This window comes from Enhydra lutris, unplaced genomic scaffold (genome assembly GCF_002288905.1).
Source record: "Enhydra lutris kenyoni isolate GAN:26980312 unplaced genomic scaffold, ASM228890v2 scaffoldscaffold37, whole genome shotgun sequence".
NCBI lineage: Eukaryota > Metazoa > Chordata > Mammalia > Carnivora > Mustelidae > Enhydra > Enhydra lutris.
Window position 1 is genome coordinate 25,088,316 of NW_019154121.1, and position 16,609 is coordinate 25,104,924.

The 16,609-nt window shown below is 44.3% G+C and overlaps 1 protein-coding gene across 1 annotated transcript in view; it reads left to right on the top strand.

The window, feature by feature from the left end:
- Positions 1 to 16,609, top strand: part of LOC111154452 (contactin associated protein like 2) — a 2,043,877-nt gene that overhangs the window by 1,787,419 nt on the left and 239,849 nt on the right. The window contains exon 16 of the mRNA XM_022514057.1: positions 8,372 to 8,542. Coding sequence (XP_022369765.1) covers positions 8,372 to 8,542 — 171 coding nt within the window. The remainder of the gene's footprint in view (positions 1 to 8,371; positions 8,543 to 16,609) is intronic.

Consider the following 16,609-nt stretch of genomic DNA (forward strand, 5'->3'; position numbering starts at 1 on the left):
TTTGAGAGCCAGTAAGCGGGGTGCAGAAGGGTGAGAAGAGAACAGGCCAAAAGGGCAGACGTGGGTATGAGTCTGAGATGAGCCTCCTGGCTAGAGAAGTCAGAATCAGAGGTTGTCTCAGTGTAGCTGGGGGTGGTTTGGTGCTCCCCGTTAAAGAATTCACCCCTGGGGTAAGGAAGGCTCAGGCGAGTTTGCTGACCAGCTCTGTACCTGTTTGAGGAGTGGAAGAGCCCTTCCCATCCTCCCCTGCTCCTTAGCCAAGCCCTCAGACAGCAACTGCCTGTGACGCCAGAGCCATCAGTCATCCTGATTAACAAATGTGTGCTTGGTAGCAGTAACAGTAGCAACAACGTGTTGAACGCTTCGGTTGTGCTGCTAAACCCATTTCTTCTGTGATTATCTTCTGTAATTCTCAACACCCAATAAGAGAGTTTCCATTGTTCTTCCACTGTACAAATGAAGAAATTGAGATCCAGGAAGATCAAGAACCTGCTCCCAAGTCACCCAGTGGGGGTGGGTGACAGAGCTAGACTCTGACTCTGGGGCCTGGGTGTGGACCAGCACGGGACAGCGTCACCAAGTGACAAACCAGAAGAGCCCTGCGAAATCATGTACTGTCACCGCCCCCCCCACCTCCGCAGCACTCCCTGCGCTTGCAACCACCCCCATCACAGGGGGACCTCCAGCCTGTCACATGCTCAGGTGCTCCCTTCCTTCCTTCAGCAAATTCCAACAGGTTCAGGAATGGGAGTGGGCAGACGGCCCTATGGGGTTAGGCTCACAGAGGACAGGTTGGAAGTTTGTATGGCATCAGCCACACCCCTAGGTCACATTCTCCAACCACGCCAGTGGCTGTCCTATTCTACCCAAGCAGGAGGTGAGAGGTTTATGCTCTAGACAGCAGGCACCAAAGAAAAAGAGGCAAAATTCCTCCTTTAAAATGAAGAAAAACATGGAAATCTACTATGAGCCCCTCACCCTCCTTCTTCTGAGCAGAATGCTGACTACCACATTTATATTCCTCATGAGAAAGTTGGAAGATCCTTCTCTCAAGAAATCACATGATCTATGTCCACATAAAGATCACAGATACTGACATTTGGGGGCCTTTGATGAGATGGTGAGCTTTCCACATTGTAGTAAAGCCCGGTCATCAATAAACCCACCACCACCCTGAGATCCATGCACTCGCCGGGTCCAGTCCACTCACTAGTACTTCACTGGGCTATATGAGTGGAAAGGCAAGACTCACCAACCGCTGAAGGTGATGTCAGGGACGTCGTGAAGGGAGGAGTCCAGCTAACGACACAGCAAGGAAGGGAATCTCAGAAGAAACAAATAATGCAGAAAGCAGAAGAAAAGTTTTAAAAATGAAATTAATTTTCTCAGATAAGAAAAGACATTGCATCAAAAACTAATAACAACAGCAATAATAAGAACAAACAACCTAGAACAGAGTGCTATAGAAAGGGGGGCTATCTGAGAACAAGAAATAATACTTGGAGATTACAGATGTAATTGCTGAAATAAAAACACAATAGCAATGTTGAAAATAAAGCTGAAGGAACGTTCAACAAAGCAGAGCACAAAGAACAAAGATCTGAATTAGGAATGCAAAGGAGTAAGAGAAATAAAGATAAATGTAAAACCAGTAGGTATGTGAGAAGGAGGATTGGAAAGATGAAAGTCCCAGGCCTGATGTGGGGAAGAGATCCATACCAAGGCAGTCGTATGAAGTTTCATTTAAGGGAGTGAAATATCCTGACAGTTTCCAGAGAGAAAAAGGTACAAATTATGTAAGAGAGGAAAAAGTTTTCCTCATTCCTCTTAGGGTTCCTGGCTGGATCTAAAAATTAAACTGACAAAGACACATTAACAGGAGAAAAGCATACAGATTTATTTAAAATAAGTTCTACATGACACAGGAGCCTTCATAAAGAAATGGTTAAACCTGAGTGTTTCTATACTAGTTTTGATAAGTAACAGAAAGCCGTGGAAAGGCATGACGGGACCATGTATGAGCTCCGTGTAGCAAGCTGGGGGAAATTCGGCAAGTCTGTTTTGATTCCTCTCGAGTCCCTTTGTCTTTTGAGATGAAGGTGCTGCTTTCCTCAGGGAGAGGGAGGCCACCTCACATGAGGGTCCGTGACCTGCTTCAGGGGAGGGTCAGAGAGTCCTTCCTGCACCTACCATTTCTTACATTCTTTCAGCTTGAAATATTCAGTATACTAAGGTGCTGTATTTGGGGGAGCATGTCCTAAACCCCATCAGTTACACACAAGATGTAGTAATCAGAAAACATGAGCTTTCTCACTAACCACACAGAGACCTTGAAGATAGTGAAGAAATGCCTTTAAAATTCCATGGAAGAATAGTTTCCTGGAGTGTCTCAATTAGGTGGGAAAGTAAAATAATGACTCTCCAGAAAAGCAAAGATTTAGAAGCCTGACCTCCTATATTCCTTTTCTGAAAAGACTACAGGAGAATGTGCCTGTGGAAATGAGGGTGTAGACCCAGAAAGAGGGATGCCCGAAAGTCACGGGGTCCAGAAATCTGGGCATTTCATACTGAAGAGTAGCTTAAGGATGGCCTGCTATCAGGGCCAGAGACAGTCCCAGAACCAGAGCTGTGCATCGGACCTGCGAAGGGCCAGCCCACAGGGCAACAGGAAGACAAGCTCTAGAAGGCGCCTCTGAGGGACAAAAAGAGGGGCCCCTAGATTACCCGACACGTGTCACGCTGAGAACATTTGTGGGAAGAGTTCTATAGATGTGTTGAAGAATTTGGAGAGAATTTATGACAGGTACAAAGATAACCAAGCCAACGAGAAAATAGGTAATTATTGATTCAAGAGAAACAAAAAAAATTATATACATAAAATAGAATTAGGTTCTACTAGGTGGCTCATTAGTGAATAATACATAGTCCTAAAAAAGTAAATGTTGAATTTCAGTATCACCAAAAAATCAGTGAGTTTGCTAGTTTGGGAGAATGTGGAGAAAGGGAGTAAGGAAGGGGCTTCTAAAAATGCTCAGTCTTCACCTTGCATTCAGGAAAGTCAATCAAGTATATCTACAACACATAAATTAGTAGATATCAACACATATATTTTAGAAATACAAGGACATGAAAGAGTTAAAGTGTAGGAGTTGTTACTGAGAAATTGGGTTGGGAAAGAAGGGGTGGAGCAGAGGGTTGCTTTTTCCTCTGTTCTTTGTAGGCTTCAAACTAATTGCTGATGTTGACCTAAAAAAAAAAAAAAAAAAAGGAAAGGAAAAGGTAAATCAAGGCAAGCTCAAATTTGTCAAAAAGATGAGTTTATTTGGGAATACCATAGACATTAGCAGTTCGGGACACAAAGACCGTAGCACGTTCCAGGTATCCTCTGAGGGTTTGGGGAAGGCTGTGTTTCTGGGCAGAGAGGAGAGAGTTCAGTTAAGTCTGTTAAAATAAACAACCAACAGAGCCCAGCTGTGAAAATTCCCCAAGCAGACAAAACCAGTCCAGTCAGACAAACTAAGCTCAATTCAGCTTATTTTTCAAGACCAACACAACCTAGGTCATTTCTTGTTCATGCCTCTGGAAACCGTAAGCAAAAATTTCCTGAGATTGTGAAAAGGTAGCCCCTGACCAACTCCTTATCATTTTAGAAAATTCCAACATTATCAGATTTCTGTAAATGGGGCATTTGTGGGAAATCGGTCTGTCAGTCCTGAAGTTTTCTTTTCCTGAGGGCACATGCGTGAGATTGTCCATTTCATATCGTCCAGTTCCATTGTAGATTGAAATTCTTTAATGCTGCCCAACAGAAAATATCCTTGGAAATCTTGAAGTCAAAATCCCATGCCAAATGATCATCAGTGAGTTTAAAATAAATGGCTCTTGAAGAATTTGGTCCAACATATGACGCAGCATTTTCTACTCATGATTCGCTAGGGTTTGCAGGGATGACAGATGTCAGCTAGGCCTGGTTTGCTACCCCAGGCCCACTCCCCTGCGTGTGCTGGAGATACCTCTGGCTCTCCTGCCACAGGAGATGAGCCCAGACCTGGCCCAGAATGTATTTAAGAAGCTTCTCACATGACTGAGTGGTTTTCAAGGGGGTGGAGCGGTCCACCTCACGCCAGCCATCTTGCCCAGCCTTTGATGACTGTTGACAGCCCTGGGCTGGTTCCCTGACCCCTTTACTGCTTTGTTGTTCTGTGGCTGTTGACTGGCCCCTCCAGTCTCAGAGAGTTATTTCTGTTCTGCTTCACACTTTCCAGCCTTGCCTCCTTTCTTCCGTCCACATCTGCTGAGACACCAGTCCTTGCCGTACCGCGAAATCTCTTATTTCCATCTTGGCATTCTCATCCAATGTCACTTTCCCCTCTATAGCCCTGGCCTTGATAGCAAGTACAAATTGCAGCTGTTTCAATAATCTTAAGGTTATGAGACCATCAGTCCTGCAAATGCATGTTCAGTGAGGTCTGTAGGGAAAAACAGAAATTAAGTCACGGATAAGAAAAATCACGGTGTGCTGGTGAAGCCAGTGTCCAGGTACCAGAAGCTGGTAAAGCAGTGTCAGCTTTTATTTATCTTTATTTAGTGTCTTCAATACTCAGGTTGCCATAAGGTCGATTTTGTCCCATGAGGACTTTGCATATGGAGTGGAATTGGATATAACCAAGAGGGGCAACTATTCACTTATTCACAGATTTAATAACTATTTATTGAGTACTTACTATGCTCTGGGGCAAAGGTTACAGAGATGAAGTGGTTCTGTCCTAGCTTTCAAGGAGCTTATGGTCATTTGGGAACCATATCAACAATAATAATGCTAAAAGCCCCTGGCATCGTGAAACACAGTGAGCCCTAGGGAAAAAAAAAAAAAGCCCTCATGTTATCTTGTTATAACCAAAAATCCCAGGGACTGGGCCACATAGTCACCAGAGCAAACCTCACAGAAATTTGTCAGGGTCTGGAGCAGGGGCACCTGAACTTTCTTACTGTCTACCCTGCCCATCAAAACCCTCACACCCGCATCCCCAGTACGCGTGTTTTGCTTGCCAACTCTATCATGTACCACTCAATAGAATTTCTGATGTCCTCTGCTCGTGCCCCCGTGGCTCTTCTTCAGCACCTCCTGGGTAGACTCCTCAGCCACCAGACAGGTCTCGAGAGAGTCCTTCCTACTGCCGATCAAGGATGTGGAGAGACTCGGGACATACAGCAGGTGACAACTCCAGAGATAATCACAAGAGAACCCCAACATTTCCGGAGGGATGACCGGTAACCACCACTTGCACGAGGCTCAATTTCCCTGTGAATATGTCTATTCCAAAGGCCAAATTAGTTCGAAGTTGCTTAGTGAGCACAGAATTAGAACAAATGGAATCGTGGTCTGTGGGGATCTTTCGTCAAACCGGAAGAACTGATTGAACTGCCTTCTCCTCTCCAGGGATATTTCTGTCTGAATAACCAGCCCTGGACCTCGAATAAATACTGACATGTTTTACTTATAGCCTTCCTTTTTCTAGAATCATTTTAGACAACTGCCCTTCTGTTAATACATCCCCACCTCCGAAAACAGGAATGCTCTTGATTGGAATGAAACTTTAAAATGTTAATTACATTCATGCCCTGGGGATTCAGCCTAAAGAGACAGAAATGCTTTGCTTTAGGCTGAAACACGGCTGAGGACTCTGTGCCTCGAAGGCTCCTCGGTTGTTACAGGATTCTCGCCCAGTCAGGGTGAGGTACGTGCCGCTGGCCCTGGGGACTGGGCTCCGTTCCTCCCAGAACTCTGGTTGTCGAGAGGGCTGCAGCTTCTAGTTTGATCTGGGTTTTATCTCAAGAGACCTTCATTCTCCGTCAGAGGGGAAGCGTGAGCCCAAAGTCCCCTCACAGTATGTTCAGCTAGATCTCAAGTCAGGAAGAGCCCTGGGCCCTCAGATGATAGCAACTTACACAATAACTAAGATTCTTTCTTTTCTGGCATTATTCTAACCAATATCATATCATGTTCTTCTGCCTAAGAGGAAACTCGTCTATTTTTCTCCTGATGAAAGCTATGATGTTGCAATTAAAAAAAAAAAAAAGAAAGAAAGAAAGCTCCAAACTGCATTAAGACTTTTGGATTCGACCAGCACCACACCACTGTTTGACCATAAGGAAGACATTTACAAACATATTTTGCATTGACTTACTGGTTCTAAATTGCCATTCACTCATCTAGATGTCACTATCTCCTAAATGTCTTTAAAAACAAAAATAAATAAAGTGACTTAAATAAGAGGGTTTTTTAAATATCTCATACAGTAATATTATATATTTAATGTAAAATTATGGTTTAAATATAGAAGTACCAACACAAAAGTAGTTTTACTTAAGAATAGCAGTTGAGGGGTGCCTGGGTGGCTCAGTAGGTTAAAGCCTTTGCCTTCGGCTCAGGTCATGATCCCAGGGTCCTTGGATTGAGCCCTGCATGGGGCTCTCAGCTCAGCAGGGAACCTACTTCCTCCTCTCTCTCTGCCTGCCTCTCTGCCTGCTTGTGATCTCTGTCTGTCAAATAAATAAATAAAAAATCTTAAAAAAAAAAGAATAGCAGTTGAGGGGCGCCTGGGTGGCTCAGTCGGTTAGGCGTCTGCCTGCGGCTCAGGTCATGGTCCCGGAGTCCCGGGATCAAGCCCCGCATCGAGCTCCCTGCTCAGACGGGAGCCTGCTTCTCCCTCTCCCTCTGCCTGTTGCTCCCCGTTTGTGCTCTCTCTTGCTCTGTCGAATAAATAAATAAAAATCTTTAAAAAAAAAAAAAAAGAATAGCAGTTGAACTTAATATTGTATATGTGCATAATTTTCATGAAAGAGGTAAAAACATAGTATAAAAATGAGTAGAGTGAACTTAATTGATTAATCATGTTCTCTGAAGGAAAGATATAACAAAAATCAGTGTAAAGTAAAAAAAAAAAAATTTCAAGTGATAGAATAAAATTTTCCACAGACAATTTCCTGACCTAGTAGGGTTTTAGTCAATGATTTGTGAATCAGGAAGCATCTAATCTAGCAGAGAGAAAGTATCTCTGAAGAGCTGTGCAAAGAAAGTAATTTTTCTAGACCAAAGTGAGGAGAAGCAAGAAAGTTGCACTTACGCTGATTGGCTAAAGCAGAGTTATTTCCCTTGTATGGAGCAAAAGGAGGCTTGGAGCCCAGTTGGGGTAATGCATGCTGCGTAGACAAAAGGCAACTGGTTGACTTGAGCCTTCTTTTCTGGGAGAGCAAGGGGTTAGAACTTCATTAAGTTTGGGTTTGCCAACGTGGGGCTTAGCATGAGTGACTCCAACTTAGGCCTAATCTGATGATGTTAAGACGAGTGTAGTATTACAGGGAAAGGCTTTGGGAGCTATTCGAAAGTGTGCTTATGTACTTTAGACCTTAGCCATGACAGTAAACATACTCAGAAATGTGCACGTTCAGAAGGAATTTCTCCCCTGGAGATAAAAATCAAGAGTCAGCTCCTGGTTGTATTGAATTCTTGGCCCATCTGTTCTCATGGAATGTGAATCGTATAGTTTAGTTGGGTGTTTTTATTTTGTCCTGTAAACTGCTTTTCTGCTGTGGACACTGGCTAAGATCAAGCGAGGAGGGGGAGGAGTATAGAACCCTGTCTTCCGAATGGGTTCAAGGGTAGAGGCTAATGGAGAGCCCGTAGGTGGGCTCCGCTCAGCACTCCACACCTGAAATCCCCAGGAAGGAAGAGGTTGGCGGAGGAGACATTCCCTTTATAGCAATGAGCCTGTGGAGGTTTAAGTGGGAAGGGGTGGGAAAATGATGGCCTTCCCTAGTCATCCAGCCTCTCGCCCGCGCCTCTCTTTCTAGAGCTCCCCCCTTCCCCACGCTGTATCCCTGCAACACCTGTACTGGGTGACTGAGCAGGTACTGGCTATTCAAAGGTGGACGAGAAGCAAGAACAGAAGACCAAAGACCCCATTCCTGTTCTGTCCGTCTAGGTCTAGCCCAGGTGCTTCTTGCACCAAACCTAAGCCACCGTACATATGTGCAAGTTCAAAACAGCCCCAACCTGCAGAGGCTGTGCCAAGGGGTGTCCCTCCATGTTCTCCTCTACTGGCACTTACTCCCTAGTGTCCGTCCCTCCATGGCTGCTCTTGGTAGGAGCCCCAACTCTCGATCATCAATAAAACACTTTCTTACACACACATAGAACTTTGGGAAAGTCAAAAATAAGTTTGTGGGGATTTTGTGCAGTGATATGCAGCAGGATACAAGGAAACGAGCCATTGCCAATGGAAACTTGTTAAAACTCAAGAAATGGCTCTCTTTCGTTACTCCCATGATCAAGGTATAAATTACCCTGTTGTTTTTTTTTCTCCCACAGGGAATTACTGGAATGCTGCTTCCTTCCCAAATCCGTCATCCTACCTGCACTTCTCTACTTTCCAAGGGGAAACTAGTGCCGACATTTCTTTCTACTTCAAAACGTTAATCCCCCGGGGAGTGTTTCTGGAAAATCTGGGCAACACGGATTTCATCAAACTCGAGCTGAAATGTGAGTACAAACTCTCTGTCAACTCGTCAGTAGCCACTCTTGGCACTTCCAGCTGATCCCGACCCTGATGATGTGGTGTCATGGGATCCAGACAGCAGTGGTCGTCTTCATTCCGGCGGTGGTGCTGGAAGGTGGATACATGAACTCGGGACAGACCTAAGCACCCCACCTCGGACTGCTCCCAAGGAAGCAGGTGCAGTCAGACATTCCCACGCAATGCTATCCAAGGAAGAAGTTGAGAGAGTAAATTGCTCCCATAACACGGGGAAAGGTTGTGTATTTAAAGTTTGTATGTGTGTTTCTTTTCCAAGGATTTGGGGTTAAGAGGAGACAGAGGATTGTGTAAAATGATCAGGAGTAAAACATAAGACAGTGGGAGGAATAATACAAAGGGAAAGAGGCATCATAAAAATTAATGTCTGTATGAGTTAATGATGCGGCGTAGACACAGCATGGAGTTCTATGTAGAAACTTTCGAGTCTGTAGCTTTCCAGAAGAGGCCCTCAACCCACACACCCTCTAAAGGGTTCCATTCTGAATTTATTTAGCTAAGGGCGCAGAAACTAACATCGTCAGAGCAAGAGCAGATGCTTTCCGGCTCAGCTCAGCTTGCCTTGGGTCCCAGAGACCCTTCCGAGGTCATGTGGCTCGGGGAATGCCATCTGTGGAAGGTGGGGGTGCACTGGGGGTGAGAGGGGCAGTTCTCATTATTCCAGAGCCATTTCATCCTCGGGGCAGAGGATTAGCTTCCGGAATGTACAGTCCATATGCTCCCAGGTTTGGTGACTATTTGCACACATCAGGCTCTCCTGCTGTTCAGACCAAGAAAGAATCAGCATAGGTGACAGAATGGGGACACAAGTCAAGGTCCCATCTCTCTCCCCAAAATCTCAGTGTCCCTTCCCTACATCAAAGTGTCTCCTTTCTCCCACTCTCTGCCCTTTATGCATCATGATACCAAATCCATTTCCCAGAAATATCTGATGGCATGTTTTTCTCTTTTTGTAGTTGCAATTATGCAATATGGTCTTTTAAAAAGGGAATCTCAGGCAAGTTTTTTTCTGCAATAATCCCATGGGATTCTTTTGGTAAAATAGTGAACTGTGGTTAGCAGTCTTTGGAATTCATAGTCTCGGGTCGAAATCCAAGTCCTTGGGTAAATTGCTTCATCTCTTAGAATCCCAATTTCCTGATCTATAACATGGGAGTGGTAATTTGTGGGGCCATTACGATAATAGAATATGGATACTCATAAAGCATTTATTTCAGTATCTAGGAGGTATCATGATCATATCCCTGGGGATGCTCATAATAGATGTAAAGGAAAACTGAAAATATTCTAGCCCTAGAATTAAAAAGTAAATAGTCAGGGACATCTGGCTGGCTCAGCCAGTAGAGCCTGTGACTCTTAATCTCAGGGTTGTAGGTTCAGACCCCACGTTAGGTATAGAGATCACTTAAAAATAAAATCTTCAAAAACAAAAAAGTAATTAAAGAGCCATCCTCTCTTACGTGAATTATGGATTAGAGTTATTTTAAAAGGATTTTCATTTCCACAGTTAAAGTTAATTGATTCAAACTATTTTCCAACTTCTACATCGGTTGGATTGTATTTTAGAAATACCTGATGGCAAAAAAGAAAACTGACGATCCATGTTTGAGTAATGCTATATGCTTCTATAAAATGGCCTTGTCTTTGTTTTGTAAGCCTGTGCCTGGGTTGGAAAGCAGGCAAACCAAGTATAGATAGAGCAAGGGTTTCTACTTAGCACCTGCATGGTAGAATTTCAGTTATTTCTGATGATGAAACATCTTCAAAGATGCTCAGAGTTTCCCCAGGCTTTCCATCATATGAAAACTCCATGCAGAGGGAGAATGATGGCCTTGTTTTGTCAGAGTGCTTCCCACTGGTCAAGAAGGGTGGGACATTCAGACCAGAGGCTGGCCTCCTCTTGGAGTCTCCAGAGCTTCTGCCAATTCCTAAGGGCGGACGTGAGATTCCCCCAGTGGCAGAGACATCAAATGCCTGCCATGCTAGAGCATCTCCTGTAGGTTCCTTGGAAAAAAGGACAGGTTTCTGTATTTGAGAAAAAATTCCTCAAAGCAAACAAGAAACAATGGTTTCCTGAAGAACATGGAGGAAAAATGGCCAGAGGAAGGCTTGCTGCTGCCCCGTTTCCTGCGGTACTCCAGACTCTTCTTTGCAGGAAGCACGGGCCGTGGGTGGAGGTGACATGCTCTGTCCCCACCCGTCTCTCACGCACGCATGGCTGAGGTGCTCTGCACACCTCACTGGTTTCCCCACCAGGAAGCTCAGGAAAGATGGTTCCCGGAGTCACATTTATAAAAAAAAAAAAAACTGTCTCTGCTGCTTTTTCCCCCTTTACCTTGGTAGGCTTTCTGATCTCTTTCTGATAGGAATTCAGATTTTGTTTCTCTGCTTGTGTCCCCGAGGAATTTTGTCACAGTTCATGCCTACACAGTTCATGGCTTCCAGAATAACATTTCTGTTAATTAACTACATCGTGCCCTCCTGTCAGGAGTAGAAGATTCTTGACTCTGGGAACAGTGAGTCAGTTACACTAAGTTAATGAGATATCATCAGCATCTTACTGTGCAAGGCAGAAAACACGCAAGATAAAATTAGATGGATATTACTCATTAGCATACTTTACAGGTACAATTTTAAGGCTATATTTCACTTAATGTCTGTATGTGTTCATTCATTCAGTGAGTGTGCATTGAGTGCCTACAGTATTCCAGATGCCGTGCGAGGTGCCGAGGGAACATAATCAAAAAATATAGTCATGGCTCCCTTCCCTCAGAGAGAAATCAGAATTCTTTTTGTTTGTTTTGGAAAGTAGACAAGTAAACCAGTAGGTACGATAATAATGAAGATAGCTCGGCTTTATTCAGGCTCACTGTGTCTCCAGCACTGTTGCACGGATTTTATGTAAATCATCTCACATCCTAACCAACCTTTGACGTGGGCAATACCATGAACATCTCTGCCTTACAAATGAGGAAACTGAGGCACAGGGCAAGTAAGTTGCCAAGATCACCCAGTTAGGAAATGGCAGGGCTGGTGCCTGACCCCAAACATTTTCCGTCTGTCCCAGAGTCATTGCCATTAACACCAGACCGCACCACCACCCAGAACACATTGAGGAGGCTGATAGCTCCGAGGAGGAGGACTGGAACTGACCGGAAGACAAGGAGCTTCCCAGGGAGTGTAACACTTTAATTAAATTGTGATGCCTGAGCAGGAGCCAGTAAAGTGAAGAAGGTGGGGAGAAGTGGAGATCGGGAAGGAAAACGTGGCAGGAGGGGCACACCAGTGGGTGAAGCTGTGGGGGACAGAACCTAAGAACTCAGCAGGGAGTGGCTACAGCAGGGAGCCCATGTGTTGGGGAGCAGAGAGCTGGGAACAGAGCACTCAATGTGCTGTGGGCTGAGGGGACAGATTTTGTTTGACCTGTCCCTGACAGTTACAGTGAGCAGGGGCAGAACACGATCAGATTTGCATTCACTGGAGAGAAGATGGAAAGACAGACAAGAAGCAATGGGAGGCCTATATTAAGATAGAGGCGGGGGGAATGGAAGAGGGAGACAGCAACATAGGGGTAGAGATATGAGAGACCCTGAGGAGATAGAGTCCACTGATTTTACCAAATGGCTGTGAGGATGAAGTAGAAAGGAAGGTTCTAGAATGAAACCAGTGTTTCTGGTTTTGACGACTGAGCAGTGGAGCACTTGTACAGGTATAGGCTATGGTAGCGTCTATCCCGAAGGACACGTCTAAAGGTGGCATTCATACGAGTCTGGATCCCCACAGAGAGGCCAGAGTCAGAAATAAACAGCGTGAGAGTCACCATCACTAAGAGAACCATCAGGAAATAAGTATCTGCTGCCTTCTGCATGAATGAGATTGCCCAGAACAAATTTATAGAGACAGGGAAGAAGATGTCCGAGAATGGGACCCATGTTTAAGGGATAAAAGGACACGAAACAGCCTGTAGCAGATTAGCAGAGAAGTAGGGAGACAGTGATATCCCAGGGATCAGATGAAGACAGAATTTCAAGAACAAAGAAAGAGTGTTTGGTACTACCGAACTGAGAGGTCACGAAAATAAGGACTTAAAGCATCTGTCAAGTTTAACATGTAGTGGTCACTGTCCAAAAGTAAGAGCCTGTGGAGTGAGTGGAAGTGGATATAGGGATTGGGCCTGTGGTTTTGTTTGTTTCCACAGCTGTTGTATGTGGTGGAGACCTGAGCTCACATTATAGTAAGGAGGAGAATCTGGCAAATGAGAAGAGGTTGGGGGAATGGGAGAGAGGGACTGTCTGGGCTGTGAGGCCCGGAGGAGGTAGAAATGAGTGCGATCCAGAATCCACACTTCTGAAGGGGCCGAGAGAAACAGGTCAGAGTGAGGAGACAATAAGCCACGAACATGGGGGTCACTTTCCAAATCAGAAATGATTTTGTGTTTGTTGTTTTTTGTTTGCTTGTGTGTTTGTTAGTATTTTTAGAGATGGCAGAGGGATGTTTCCCTGAAAAGATTCACTAACCACCGTGGATAGATCCATTTAGTCTTTCAGAGTTACCCCTAGGGAACAACTTGACTTGTCTAGAACCCTTTTGTGGCTACGATAGTGATCATGACCATGGTCCCATCATCAGGCCACCACTTACGGAGCACCTGCCGGGGCAGAAGCCTGGGTAGACTTCAGAGGGTCTAAGATGAAGATGACAGAACCCAACATCCTCACCTAGGGAAGGAGACAGACACATTCATAACAGTACGGATGCATGACTTCACTGAACCTTTCTTAAGTTCCGGGCACCGTTCTAATGCTTTTATAGGTAGTAACAGTTTTAGGTTTCATAGCAAGTTTTAGCCACATTTTACAGAAGAGGGAACTGGGGCTACATAGTCACACAGCTGATTCCAGATAGTGTGCTTGTGATCATTGAAATACAATAAGTGAGTCACAATGATGGCCTTAAGGTGCTCTACACTTCTAGAGGAGAGGTAAGGAGCCATTCCTGGGGATGAAGAGGAAGATGATGCCTGGTTTAGGTCAGGAAGAGCGGGCGAAGATGTTAGCTGGACCAAGGGGAAAGAATTCTAGGAGGAGAAGACAGTGCAAACAGAAGCATAAACGAAAGTGTTGGAATGGGGAACATGACAGGTGTGTGAGAACTACGAGCACTTGGCATTGTGAACGAGTGTGATGTATGATACAAGCAATGGAGATATTTTGGCCCCAGATCCGATTCTAAACATGTAATGGTCTAGTTATTACAGCCAGTATTTATTGGCTCCCCTGTATGTGCCAAAGAGGACCTCAAGAAGAATAAGACTCAGCCCCATCCCAGAGGGGCACACCGTCCAGTGGGAGAGACTAGGATAGAAAACAATATTTTGGGCAAGATGAAATAAACATTAGAAGCACAAGTGATAGACAGTAGTGGCCCAGCCACAGCAACAGTTGGTTCTGACTGGAAAATAAGAAAAAGTCCTCTAGACATTGTATCATTTTAACTGAGCCTCAAAACGAATGAGAGAACATTTCGGGCTCAGAATGCCAAAGTCCTACAAGGTGTGGATACATCAGAAAGTGTTTCTGGGGGCACCTGCAGGGCTCAGTCGGTTAAGCATCTGCCTTGAGCTCAGGATATGATCCTGGGGTCTTAGGATCGAGACCCGCATCAGGCTCCATGCTCAGTGGGAAGTCTGCTTCTCCCTCTCCCTCTGCCTGCTGCTCTGCCTACTTGTGCGCGCTCTCTATCTGTCAAATATATACATAAAATCTTTTTTTCCTCAAAAAGGGGTTTCTGCACCCCACGCCAGGGAGGGGGAATATGGAGCATCTAGTACCATTGCCTCTCCAGGGCCAGAGCACTACCTGGCACACAGCAGAGGCCGTAGGAGTTTGCTGAGCAAATGAGATGAACAGAGGAGGTGCTAGTCTACATGGAGAACCGTGGAAAATCTGGATGGAGAAGGGGATCACCACGGTGGAAGGGCTGGTGTTCAAAACAATGACACAGAATACACTGAAATGTGGAAGAAAGATGACGGCTGGTGAAATTTTGGAGCTGGAGATCTCACAGGAAAGCAGCTGGGGTGGTAAGAAGGTCTGAGATGCATAATCTGGCCATGCAAGGGGGATTGTAGGTGGTATGGAAGGGCTGTGGAGAATGTCAGGGAATGACGAAGAGGCCAGAGGGTTGGCAGTCATGCACATCACCGCTGGGGCCCCGACTGGTGATGGCAGTAGGTGGAGTGGACACGGAGCCTGTGAGCCGAATGTTCCGGTCCTCGGATCCAAACGATGACAACAGGAAGCATGGGAAGAGTAAGCGTGTGTCACAAGGGAACACGTTGCTGAACGAAGACTCTGGTGCCATAGAACATTGGAGAAGCACTGAGGAGTGAAGGATAAGCCCAGCTGCCCGCTCGCCGCCCTGCCTACCCCCTGACGTCACTGGGAGAAGGGGCTGCAGTGCTGATGGTACAGTAGGTTCCCCGAAGGTGGGCTGCAGTTAGGAGACTGTTGGCACTGTCTGATGATAAACAGTGACCATGGAGGCATTTTTTCTTTTCTTTTTTTTTTTTTTGTAATTAACAGATGATTGACATATAACATTGTATTAGCTGCAGGTGTACAACATAACGATTCAGTATTTTTATATATTACAAAATGATCACCACTGTAAGTCTAGTTAACATCCATCATCTTTGATAGTTACACATTAAGTTTTTATTTTTGCTTAACAATTTAAAAGAGATTTCAGAGGAAACAGTGGGGGAAAAAAATGTTTTTTTTTTGGACACAGTGGAAATTTTTTGAAGGACGTGTTCACTGACCAGGAAAATTTCAGGAAAAGCAACAGAAACTGTTGTAATATGTTAGCATAAGCTCCTGTGTTCACCAAGTTTGAGCTTTTTCAGATATCAGGATGAGCTGGAGAAAATATTTGCATTTTGCAGGAATATCTCCACAAAAATGTGGAGGCAGCAGTCTAATGTCCTGCTAATCTTAGGAAAAAGTATTAAGGAAAAACTTTCATTTTCCAAGATGCAGTCTCTTCTGCAAGACACATGCTCGAGAAAGTCAGAGAGAAAATATTCTGCAATACAGAGAAAGTGATGAATCAGAAGAAAGAAACTAACGGCAATTTATCTTCCACTATTTCAGAATTGGAACAACTTTTATATTAAAGAACTTGACTAATATAAACATGAGAAATGTCTGACCCCACTTAGCTGGACTGTTTTGCCATGGGGATGCTATTTAGGGGTTTTTTTTTCTTTTATAGATATTGTGAGTTATTATTAATACAAAGCAGGTGTTAGCTCCTAATTAATTTATATTAATTTTCTTTCAATTATCTAAACCAACCTGGATTTTCCACATAGATTTAGGAATATTTTAGTGGTTCTACTACTTTGCAAGTCTAGCTATGAGTTCAGTCTCTATGAAAGGTTTGGGATCTTAAGAATGATTCTGACTTGGTCATTAAAATACATAAGGAAAAAAAAAACCTAAGGGAAAAAAATAAATCAAAAAAAAATTAAAAGCCTGAACATTATTGTGATTCTTTAATTTAAAAAATTCTCTATCTTTTGATGTAGCTTTTTATTTCTATTATAGACCCCCCCAAAAAAAAAAGTTCAGAGATGCAATTTTAAAGAGGAAATTTGTGCTACATTAAAGCTATGTAATGTATTAGCTGTTTGCATTTTAAGTATTAAAAGATAGACAAATAGTAAATAACAAAGATTACATTTACTTAGATTTCTTTGCCATTCTCCCTGAGGGGACAGTCCTTTGAATACCTGGCAAAGGTATCCTAGAGTTATAAGGGTGGACTGTAGAGGAGTATGTCCTCCTGATATGAAAAATTATCCATCACCTTGGTGTTATGGGTCGCACCCAAAGAGATAGCTTGTCCCTCTGCTGGGACTCCACTTCTGCTCTGAAAATCAGGTGGAATCCAGAACACAGGCTCCAGAGGGCATCCCTGCAGGCTCTTGTGCCCTTAGAATCTCCACTGTA